The 12,079-nt window shown below is 33.7% G+C and overlaps 1 protein-coding gene across 1 annotated transcript in view; it reads right to left on the bottom strand.

Annotated features, from left to right (window-relative positions):
* LOC127858248 (rho GTPase-activating protein gacF-like) overlaps positions 1-12,079 on the bottom strand; it is a 72,250-nt gene that overhangs the window by 40,818 nt on the left and 19,353 nt on the right. Inside the window, exons 2-3 of the mRNA XM_052395240.1 lie at positions 2,866-3,018; positions 2,065-2,242 (exon numbers count right to left, since the gene is read on the bottom strand). Coding sequence (XP_052251200.1) covers positions 2,065-2,242; positions 2,866-2,975 — 288 coding nt within the window. The 5' untranslated portion in view covers positions 2,976-3,018. The remainder of the gene's footprint in view (positions 1-2,064; positions 2,243-2,865; positions 3,019-12,079) is intronic.

Raw genomic sequence — 12,079 nt, 5'->3', positions numbered from 1 at the left:
TCGGTACCATGCGCAAATGTCCAGAATGCCAACGATGCTATAACAATATTCGTTCTGAAATGAACCCGCACTAAAAGAATTTTGTCCCTACCCCCACCCGCCTTAAACAAACTCATCCGATTTACATTCACCTCAAAATCAACCCTGGACGGCTCAAATCCGGATTTCCGGAATAATCCGGAAAATTGACACCCCTGATTTCAGAAAAATACAATACTGTACAGTCTGTACTAGCCATCGATATGCCCCTTTTAAAATAAGCTAGCGACAATGGATTATATGCATGACCTTTGGCCGACTGTCTGTCATTATCATTTTGATGATTATCCCTTTTCAAGTGCTATTGCAACATGGTATACCTTTTCACAGCTTGCAACATGGTATACCTTTTCACAGCTTTCACTGTTTAAAACTTCAAACAAATAGAAGCAGCACTAGGTAAACATGGTCCCTCACTTCAATCATATGGTTTACATGTATACTTCGTGGTCAAATGTCATATGCATGTATAAGAATTGATTTGAATGTAAAATATAGCTGTTTAAACCTGTATCTCATGATAATGCAATATTTTTCTATTGAAATGTGATTTTTTTGTAATTCTTTGCTCTTCGCTCGCTCGATAATTTTCCTGTTTTAAAAAAAAATAAATCTTTTTTTCGCTGACCTCTTCAGCTTTTTTTTTTAATCCGTAGACCAACAAATCAATTTGGAGTGGCCTAAAGGTTTTAAAAAAAAAAAAATTTTTTTTTTGGAATTGGGAATTTTTTTTTAATTGGGAAAAACAACCAGAATTGCATTGGGAATGGGGCCGAATTTCGGACCAGTGGCATAGGGCCGAAAAGGCCTGTAACTCTTATTAAAGAATGTATAGGGTTATGGTTCTTGTGCATGGCACTTCTCCTCATTGATATTAATACACCAATGAAGTTTTATGTTGAAATCTTGAATGGTATCTGAGATATAGCCCTGAAAAGTTACATCACAAAAAAAACAACAAAGGAAAATAACTCTTATTTAAACAAGACGTGTTTGTGAAACACAATGTCCCCCTATATGACGTTTGACCTTGAAGGATGACCTTGACCTTGACCCTTCACCACTCAAAATGTGCAGCTCCATGAGATACACATGCATTTCAAATATAAAATTGCTAGCTTCAATATTGCAGAAGTGACATTACATAACAATTTTGACCCATATATTTGACCTTGAAGGATGACCCTGACCTTGACCTTTCACCACTCAAAATGTGCAGCTGCATGAGATACACATGCATGCCAAATATCAAGTTGCTATCTTCAATATTGCAAAAATATTCATAAAATAAGCGATTTGGGCCACATATATTTGACCTCTGACCTTGAAGGATGACCTTGACCTTTCACCACTCAAAATGTGCAGCTCCATGAGATACACATGCATGACAAATATCAAGTTGCTATCTTCAATATTGCAAAAGTATTCATAAAATGAGCGATTTTGGCCACATATATTTAACCTCTGACCTTGAAGGATGACCTTTCACCACTCAAAATGTGCAGCTTCATGAGATACACATGCATGCCAAATATGAAGTTTCTATCTTCAATATAGCAAAAGTTATTGCAAAATGTTAAAGTTGGCGCAAACCAACCAACAGACCAACCAACAGACAAGGCAAAAACAATATGTCCCCCACTTCTATAGTGGGGGACATAAAAAGAGTAGGGTTATAGTCCTTGTGCATGGCACTTTTCCTCATTGATATCTAGTATACATCCATGAAGTTTGAAGTTATACGGATTCTGAGATATAGACTTGAAAAGTTTGTGACAGAGTGACAACACCTATTCTATATCCCTCCACCTTTGGCTGGGGATAATAAAATTACTGACATGCCATGTGACAGATAGAAAGACTCATTTAAATCAAGGTCATGTTTTGATTGAAATTTTTGCTGCATCTCATGGCAAAATTGGCAAGGATTTTGTGCCTCAATGGCAAAACTATTTCAAATTAAGAAACCTTTACTGAGTAAAGGCAAACAATGGCTACATATCATATTGACAAAGGTTATCTTACAATGACAATGTCAAGATTCGGGGCCAGGTGGTCAGGCAGCAGTCTCTTGGCAACCTCCTCCTCAGGCATCCCCTTAAAGCGGTCCACCTTGCGTTTTTTCACCGTCACATGGTCAGTTATCTTCTCCTGCTTCAACTTCTTAGGTTGACCCTTTATTTTTGGCGCACGTCCCATAATGCTAAATATAAATAACAATAAAATGCATGACATTTTTTGACACAATTACGGTAGTGCTGATTATAAATGCGTAATTTATTTGCCGCTTAGTATGGTGATGCTGATAATAAATCTGTTAAATGTTTTTGGCACATGCTGAGTAGTGATGATGGTTAATTACGGAAATGTCATGGCATATGTTAGATAAGGACGATAATATATGTTTGCAATGTGTTTTTCATATGTCGTGTAGTGATGATAATAAATGAGTGAAATGTTTTTGGCATATGTTTGGTATGTTGTTCTGCACGTTAGCTTTTCCTTCTTGAGATCCCAGGTTCGAATCAAATGGCAGGTACTCTTTGTATACCTTTTCTTTGTAATTATAATTATTTAAAACTATTCCAGATTTTAAGATTTTGTTGAAAAGTAATTAAACACCATTTAAAAAAGGAAATTAGTTAACAAGTCCCTTTAATGTGTTTTAACTTGCACATATATTTGAATTATCATAATATTCATATAGAATTATATAGTTCAAAACATGTATTATCAGTGTTATAAAAAAGTTTGGTGGCTACTAACAATATCCTGTATTTAATTAAATATAATTGCATTATATTCAGGTATGAGTTAGTTAAACACCTGTCTGGATCCATTTCCTGTTTGATATCGACTGGTTCCACTTTGATATCGATTGGTTCCATTTTTATATCTGCTGGTCCCAACATTGTGTATCCTGAATCCCGGTCCATTCTTGCCTTCTTCAATACTTTACCTGGCAGTGGCTCTTCGCCCCTGAAACAATTAGATAAATAAGTCCCTCAAGTTCAGTTATATTGGTATTACCAGACGACAAGACTTACTTAACTAATTGTTTTATTAGTCAATGCTTCAATCTCGTAATTAAATGTTGCAAGCCAAATTTTCATAGGGCTTCAATTTATTGTTCGTACACAACAACCCATTGAATCAATTGTAATGAAATATTTTATAATTGGATAAGCGCTAATAGTTTACACTCTTCATGCCCAGTGTGTCTAGTGTTTTTTTTTAGATATGTTGTACAGTAACCCTTTTCCACTTAGATACCTATTTTTACGCATTTGTAGTCCCTTAGAAAGTTTAATTTAATTCAAGACTTTTCTTACAAGATTCGAGTTTTAAAGGCTTCATATCCAACCCTTAGATACTGATGAGAAGCAAACAGCATAAAACCTGAACAGACTGCTCAAAGACAGTCAATGCAATTGAAAGATAATGACCTGTGATCAACACCTGATTGAAACAGTTTCTGTGCTTTAAAGTGTTCTTGTTTTCATATAGAGAATTCCTCATATTCAACGTTAATTTTTCTGATTGACATGCATGTATAAATATCTTGTGTGTGAATCATTGTAACCCAAATTTAATGTTAACATTCATGGTTTATTGATACAAACTGTTTCTATTCAGACAAATAGCCAGTTTAAAAGACTCATGTTTTTCCCAACAAGCTGTTGCTACCAGTGGGCTTGTGGACTTGAGATAATTGTAAACATTGAAATGAAAAATTTGATTGCAAACAAAATAAGAATACGGTAAAAACACTTATTATAATGTAAGGCATACATTTTTTCACATATTTTTCACTCACTTTTTTGTAAGCAGCAGGAAAAAAAACGCAAGTTTTAATTGCATTTTACTAGTTGTATAAAAGGAGCAAAGTTGGTACATAATTGATGCAGGGCTTATACAATATGTTTCCTGGTAATGTATTTATTAAACAGCCACTTAAATTTTATTATGGTTTAGCTGCTTAATTTATTATTCAAAATGAAAATAAATGCACTATAACAATAAATAAGAAAATAAAGAAATATTACTACACTGTGTTTCAAACAGTTGTCATTAATCAGAAATTTTTCCCTAGATATATAATAAACAAGACATTTGAATCAGTCATGCAATTCATCAAAAGTGTAGGTAAGCGTAATAAATCAAATGAAATGTCCAAAAATGAAACTAAAGCTAAGTCTTACGCCACAATGTTTGTTATGTCCCGCATTTTGTTATACTCAGTGACTACATGAACACAAGAAATGACAAAAAAATGTAACTTTTATAGCTGTATTCAGCCAAGATGTCTACCGTTTGGTCTTATCAACACAATCAGTCAAAATCCAGCCTCAGGGAAAAATGATAAAACTCAAGACACAATATACCGGCACTTAAATTTTAAATTTATATGTATATATGCAATGTCATAGATTTTTCACTGAGATAAAAATATTTGGAGAAACTGTGGACTACATCTGGTTCTGTTTAAACTCAAGGTTATCACCTCCAGCAGGTTTAAGTAATTTAAAAATCGTACTTTAATTGTTAGACCTACTTGTAGCATAAAGCAATGATTTTTTCAAACATAAATAATTGATGTAAAATGCTTGCAGGAATAGTATTTAAGGTTTAAGAAGACATTTTCTTTTTGTTTTAATTTTTTTGGCAACAAGGGGTTATGCATTTTAAAATAATGTAATAAATTTTCTGTCAAAAAACTGGTACCATGAGTAGCATGAAACAATTTTTTTTTTAAACATAAGTAATTGATGACAACTTAGTGCAGAGATAATATGTAGGGTCTAATTAAACATTTTATGGTTGTTTTAATAAGCTACTCTTAAAATTCTTTTCATGATTTTTTTGAGCAACAAGGGGTTATGAACTTAAAAAAATGTTTTTGTTTTTCAGACCAAAACTGGTGCTATGATTATACTGGATGACATGCACTTCACCAAAAAATTTATAATTATATTGTTTATTCTTAAAAATGTACCTCCCCTATTCACTAAAAATACCACTTATGATCAGAAAATTCAAATATAATGATGTTTACATTTTTTTCAACAAGCATATAGCCTTTTTTCTTTTTATTCAGCCACAAGTTCTTCTCAGCCAAAAATTACTAAATAAAATAATCTACACTTTGAGACATTTCATTAAATATTTCATGTCTTTAAAACACCCAAAGGCTAATAAATTGAGATATCAAGGACTTCCATACTAACATGACCATTTTAGGCGGGCAACCTTATAGCAACCTTGATTTTTCATATCTTCCTATCAATCTGTTATATGTGTCGTGAATCATTTGATTGGAAAACATTTAAATTTTTGTTATAACGTTTAAATAATTCAATGAAGTGATATTGTTATTTTCAGATAAAGCAACATACTGATTAAAAGGGAATATTTTATAAATTATTTGCATTTTATATTAAACAGAGCTACAGATAAGGTGCGTATTTGCGTAAATACCCAATGTAAAATTGCCGATTACACATAGAACAAGAGCTGTCAGAGGACAGCGCGCTTGACTATTCGAGTGCTTGACAGTTTTACGTAAGCCATCATGGAGAAATTGTTCATATGCAATAATTTATTAGACGATCTTTCAAAAATAAAAAAAGGGAAAAAGAATAATTTTTTTTGGGGGGGGGGGGAGGGGGCGGGGGGTTGAGAGGAGGTATAATGTGCGGTTTTGTTAATTTATTAGACGATCTTTCAAAAATAAAAAAAGGAAAAAAAAAATTTTCAGGGGTGGGGGGGGTTGAGAGGGGGGTATAATGTGGGGTGTGGTAATTGATAAAATGATGTTTAAAAAAAAAAAATTGGAGGGGGGGGGGGGGTGAGGTTTGGGGGGGGGGGGGGGGAAGGGATTCTGGTAGGGGGGTGGGATATTGTTTGGGTGGAATCCATTGTGGTATTCAGGTAAGTGTTGTTTTGTCAAAGTAATAATAAAATGTGATAACAAATAAAGAAGTTATTATGGCAATTTAAGCAAAATGTTCAATTATCTAAGTGTAAAAGGGGCCATAATTATGTAAAAATGCTTGACACAGTGGTCTGCTCTTGTTTATAGGTTGGGGTCATGTTGGTAAACAAGTATGCAACATATAAAAGCAATATGTCAAAGGATATATGAAATATTTGGGGTAGTACGCAAACTTTAACATAGATTTATCGATAATCTGCATATTCTAAGTATAAAAGGGGCAATAATTATGACAAAATGCTTGATAGAGTTGTCTGGTTTTGTTTATAGGTTGGGGTGATGTTGGTAAACAAGTATGCAAAATATAAAAGCAATATGTCAAGGGACAATGAAAATAAATGGGGTAGTACGAAAACTTTAACATTTGCTGCATATTCTAAGTGGAAAAGGGGCCATAATTTTGACAAAATGCTTGATAGAGTTGTCTGCTCTTGTTTATAGGTTGGGGTCATGTTGGTAAACAAGTATGCAAAATATGAAAGCAATATGTGAAGGGACAAAGAAAATATTTGGGGTATTACGAAAACTTTAACATTTGCTAACGCTAACGCCGACGCCGGGGTGAGTAGGATAGCTCCACTATATATATTTCATGTAGTGCTGCAACAATATACCGGTATATCGATATATATCGCAATACGCAATCCGCATATTGTATTGCGATACAATTTTCATCATACCGGTACGAAAATTTTACAAAAATTCATTCACATTTCGTCCAGAAAAGCCATCTGAAATAATGAAGGTAAACAAAACAAAGCAGTGTAAATATTTTTTTTCGTAAAAATAGCATTCTGAAAGTTTATTATACGGAGTAGCGTTGTTTCATCGGAGCATTCGTTTGATGCTTTTGAACAAATTATTGTTGAATTATTGGGCACAGCTGTTAATGTTTCGTTTGATTCTGAATTGAGCATTATTAAATTTGTAATCCGAATTTCGGAAATACGCTTCAAAATTTTAATGCTGATGCGACAATAAAAAATTCTAGCGTCAAATAAAGTTCTTTATCCTTTGTCTCAATAAAAAGTGCGCGAAAATTATACAGACATGTAGAACGTTGCATGGAAAGTATGGGTGTATTTTGTGTTGTATAAAAAAGGGAACATCACGTCAGGTGAATTACGCGTGTTCAATGGAAAAAACGCCCCGGTTGGATGTTATTTCATCACATCTTTAAATAGTAACGAATGCCAAAATGTATTTGATACTTAAGAAAATTTGCGAATGTTTGTGTTTCTTGTTATTCTTGAGCACATTTATAGTAAATATATACCAGAATTTGCTTTAAAACTGGAATATACGGGATTATTGGGTAATTGGCAAGTTATAATTTTGGTACAAGTTAGCAATATATTGCGATATATTGCAATACGGGCTTTTGAACTGACAATATATTGCAATACGGTTTTTGCCGTATTGTTGCAGCACTAATTTCATGTATATAATTTCAGCAAAATAAAAAAATGCGATTGGTCAATAAACTAAAACTAAGCCAATGAAAATGCTTTAAAATGTTGTATTACACATGTGTAATATAAAAAAATATGTAATGATTGTTTACATTGGAGACAGGGTATAGCATGTGATAAAACAAGAAACCGTCGGAGACGGGTGATGCTCCTGAAAGTTTTTTTTTGTCACAATATTGCACTATATATAACGATTAAAGGAAACGGCTTGAGGGGCATAACTTTGGACAAAATAATACAATGGATGGTTTAGCAACTTAAAAATTTCAAAGGGCCATAACTCATCTAACAAGAACCCACTAATAACATGTGCATCTCTTCAAGGTTGTTAAGCTTCCCATAAAGCTTTATTTAAGTCCAGTCAGTAGTTGGGGAGAAATAGCCCACAAGAATTGCACTATATGTAAAGTTTATAGAAAATTTCAAAGGGCCATAACCCTGTGAAAAATCATCCAACCATAACCAGCTGATAATATGCACATCTCCTGTTGGTAGTGAAGCTTCCCATAAAGTTTCATTGAATTCCCGTAATAAGTTGCTGAGAAATAGCCCGGACAAGAATTGCACTATATGTACAATGGAAAATTTTAAAGGGCCATAACTCTGTGAAAAATCATCCGACCAGAACCGGCTCATAATATGCACATCTCCTCTTGGTAGTGAAGCTTCCCATAAAGTTTCATTGAATTCCAGTCATTAGTTGCTCAGAAATAGCCCGGACAAGAATTGCACAATATGCAGGGCTCGGCCCTGAGGGCGACGTGAGCGACATCTTCGCCCGGGACATAATAATGTCGCCCTTAAATTACATGAAGGAGAAGTTGACTTCCCCTTCTTTTTTACAACATCGACGTTTTTTTTCTCTCAACTTTTTCATCTAAAAATTCTCTATTTTCACATGTCATAAAGTCACCAATGACACTTGTTATGTTATCAGTTTATTATCACAGCAAAAGATCGACTGCTGTGAAAGCTTATCCAGGCAACTAGCATACATGGGCATTCACTCCAAACAATAACGGTTTAGATCAAAAGATCATAGCGAGTGTCATTTCGCCGACAGTTTGGATAGTTCTCTGTTCTGCAAGCCCAATTAGTACACGCCTTGCAGGCGGAGTTAAGCGGTACATTAACATCGATAGTTACCAATGAGAACGCGCGCATTGTATATACATATGCAATAGTTTACCTGAGCGTTGAAATGACGTCGTTATAGACATGTATTTACGCTCAAAAAAGTTTACACGCGCAACACATTCCCAACAGTAAATAAGAATACGATTTATTCTAGTATGTTCTACTGTTTACTTGTTTCGTGTTTCAAAACTCTTAAACTCTAATTATCCAGTCGATGTGCAATTTATTTTGTCAGACATTAATTCATAACCATATAAACGAAAACTAACAACCCACCCGTGCAAACTGTAGTGCTAATTTCCATAATTTTATCTACCGTATCCATATGTAAACGACTTTATTTTATATCCCGCAACCTCTTTGCGCGTGCTGTAAGTTGTCTAATGACTACATGATAATTGATTGACCATTCGATAATTACATGTTTTTGGCAGACTGTGCTGGTTAAAGAAAGTCGGAAAAATTATTAAAGAAAAACAAAAATGATCAAAGATCTATTAATTACGTAGATCCACTACTGTTAAAGTCCAGTGAGTTTTGTCAGTTTGTTAATCCACCGATAATTACGAGTAACACCCATCTTGTATAAACTGGAATCACAGTTCATTTTTATACTGACAAGTCCTAATACTACACAATAGACATTGAGAAAACACATTTCCTTGATTAGATATAAATTTTCCGAGTAGAATAAAATTGCTACGTCATGACTCATGACCTTCGACATTGCACATGGCAGATGTATTGTAACATTAAACCCGCGTTCAATTCAAAGCTGGCGATTCAAATTACAAGTAGACTAATGGTGATTCAATAATGGAGAAAGATTTAACTGGATTTAACAAACATGTACGTGTAATAAGGTTTGTTAAACCAGATAACAACAAGGAAAATTTGGATTATTAAATGAACAGGTAAGGCATTCTCAAGTGTAATAATTTGGATATGTATACAATTCGGATAAACAGTAATAGATATACTATATGTAATCTATAGGTCTTTGGTCCCATGCATGAAGATTGTGTTTTGTTAAGACTCGTTTTAACCACAATTTGGTGATTTCATGACGCGAAGAATTCCCAATGGCATTAGTACCGGACCTGTTCCCAATTGGGTGAAAAAAATCACTGACTAATTATCATGTATTGATACATTATGATGTAAAAAGGGTTTGGATTGTCATTGCATTATTAAAGTACTGTTTATTTTTATGATGCTCATGGAAATCACAATTTTTATTTGTATGAATTGATTTATGTGACTTAATATGTAAGGATTTATTGAATTTGAAAATAGTATTTGTTTGTCATTGATGATGATACTAAGGCTTGGTGTAATGAGGGGTATTAAACAAGCGAAGATTTTATTAAACGCCGAACAGAAATCACTTCTCCTTCTAGTGGCCTCACTTCTCCCTAATTTCAGCTCAGAGAGAAGTCACTTCTCCCTCAAGTTTGAACCTAGGTTGAGCCCTGAATATGTACAGTTAATGGAAAAATTCAAAGGGCCATAACTCTGTGAAAAATCATCCGACCAGAATCCCCTGATAATATGCACGCCGGGTATGCGAATACTTCGTTTACGGATGGCACTTCACTTACAGAGAACAACAAACGCCACGCGCGAGAGGTGAGTTCTTCAGCTTTTTTGTATTTATGTTCTGTTTATTTGGGTTTTAGACACAGAACATTGTTTGGGTGATTAATGGTATAGCGCTTCGTATTGCGAAGAAAGAAATTCGCGGAAAAACGGTGAATTATTAAAAAAAAAAAGATAAAATTTCATCGATAATCAGCATGAATTGAATGATGGTAGTACATATTTAAACAAAATAAACATACTTGGAAATAAATCAAGAACGTGCTTACTATTCGAAATAAAAGATCAATATATCCAGTAATGTTACAACATGTTACATTTTAGTTTACTAATGTATTTGAGAAAATTCAAATGTTTTAAGAGTCGCATGCACATTTTTCATCTGCACTTCGTTTACCGATCATCTAAAAAACAATGGCACTTCGTTTCCTGACATCTAGACACTTTTTTCCAGATATAACACACTCGTATTTTTTTAATAAAAAATGCAGAATTCGCTGTGGAATACTGTTAAAGTAAGCAGGCAATAAATAAAAATGTATGTACTTAGTACGCAAATAAAAAACGAATAACCGAAGCATGTTCTTATCTCTTTGAAATATGATTATGATTTGGTATAAATGTGAAAGATAAATGTTAAACAAATTGGATATGTCTAATGAGTAAAATCTATATGACCATATATTTTAAATTACGTTCTAAGCGGTTGATCTAAAGCATTTATCTTTATGTCCAAATGAAGGTACTAAGGCTATTTTCTTTTATATTAGATAGCATGTCATGAATAATCACTCTGCTTAAACTGCCTCTCAGAGATTAATATCAGCAGCGATGCAGGTTCGAAATTCTATTGGAACTTTTTGGCTCAATGCCAATAAACGAAAATAGCAATAAAAGAACGGGCGGGGTTGATTTAATCACACGATAGTGGTGTAAAAATTATGCATATCCGTCTTTTTTTTAATATAAACACAACACATGCTGCATATGAAGTTCTATCCAATATAGCACCCTAAACTTCGTTTGTGTGGGTATACTAAGTACTGACTTCATAATATGACATTTAAACATTTTATGTACGCATTCCTTTTTTTCCAGAATCAGTTGATTTTACGATTTAATTTTAACCGTGATTCTTAAAACTCAACCAATACAGTGATTTAGGGTCAGGTGAATCGCACTTCGAGCAAACGTTAGCGTTGCGTAAAGGGAAGTGCTCCCTATAAGCAGGGCTCAAAATACAGGGAGTTTTACCATTCTCTTTTTAATTTTGTTGCTACGCATAAGTATCGTCTTGATGATGCGATTCAAATAAGCACAACCGACATAGGATTTTATGAAGAACAAATGTGTATTTGCGTCATAAAGACCCCTTCACTACCGTTATCTAGAGCCCTGCTTTAAGTAAAATTAAACACGATTGTGTTGATTCGCATTATCCGTACACATTTATTTAATAATAAATATTATCTTATTTGAAAATTGCAATGATAATAAACATAGTATAAATTAATAGTCATGTGATTTTTGAAAAATATATTTTAAAAATGTTTCGTATGAATAGCCATAATATAAATAAATGCATTTGAGGTAGAAGATAAAACTCAGTTATTAGAGTGCCCGCTTTGTTGAAAGTCTCCGTAATCTGAAGTGCCCTTTATCGGTAAACAAAGTGGCTGCAACTTTATGTATGCCACCTATTACAAAATGTACTATCTTTGTTTATATTTCATTGAATGCTATCAAAATTTCAGTATTTGAAGCACAGTGATTACTCTACATGCTGGAATAGCAAAAAATTTCTTGCAATAATTCTAAGTAGTTTTATTTTGTTAAA

The sequence above is a fragment of the Dreissena polymorpha genome, chromosome 1, assembly GCF_020536995.1.
Source record: "Dreissena polymorpha isolate Duluth1 chromosome 1, UMN_Dpol_1.0, whole genome shotgun sequence".
Lineage (NCBI taxonomy): Eukaryota > Metazoa > Mollusca > Bivalvia > Myida > Dreissenidae > Dreissena > Dreissena polymorpha.
Note: the sequence above shows the minus strand (reverse complement) of the source record. Positions and strands in the feature narration are given on the sequence as shown.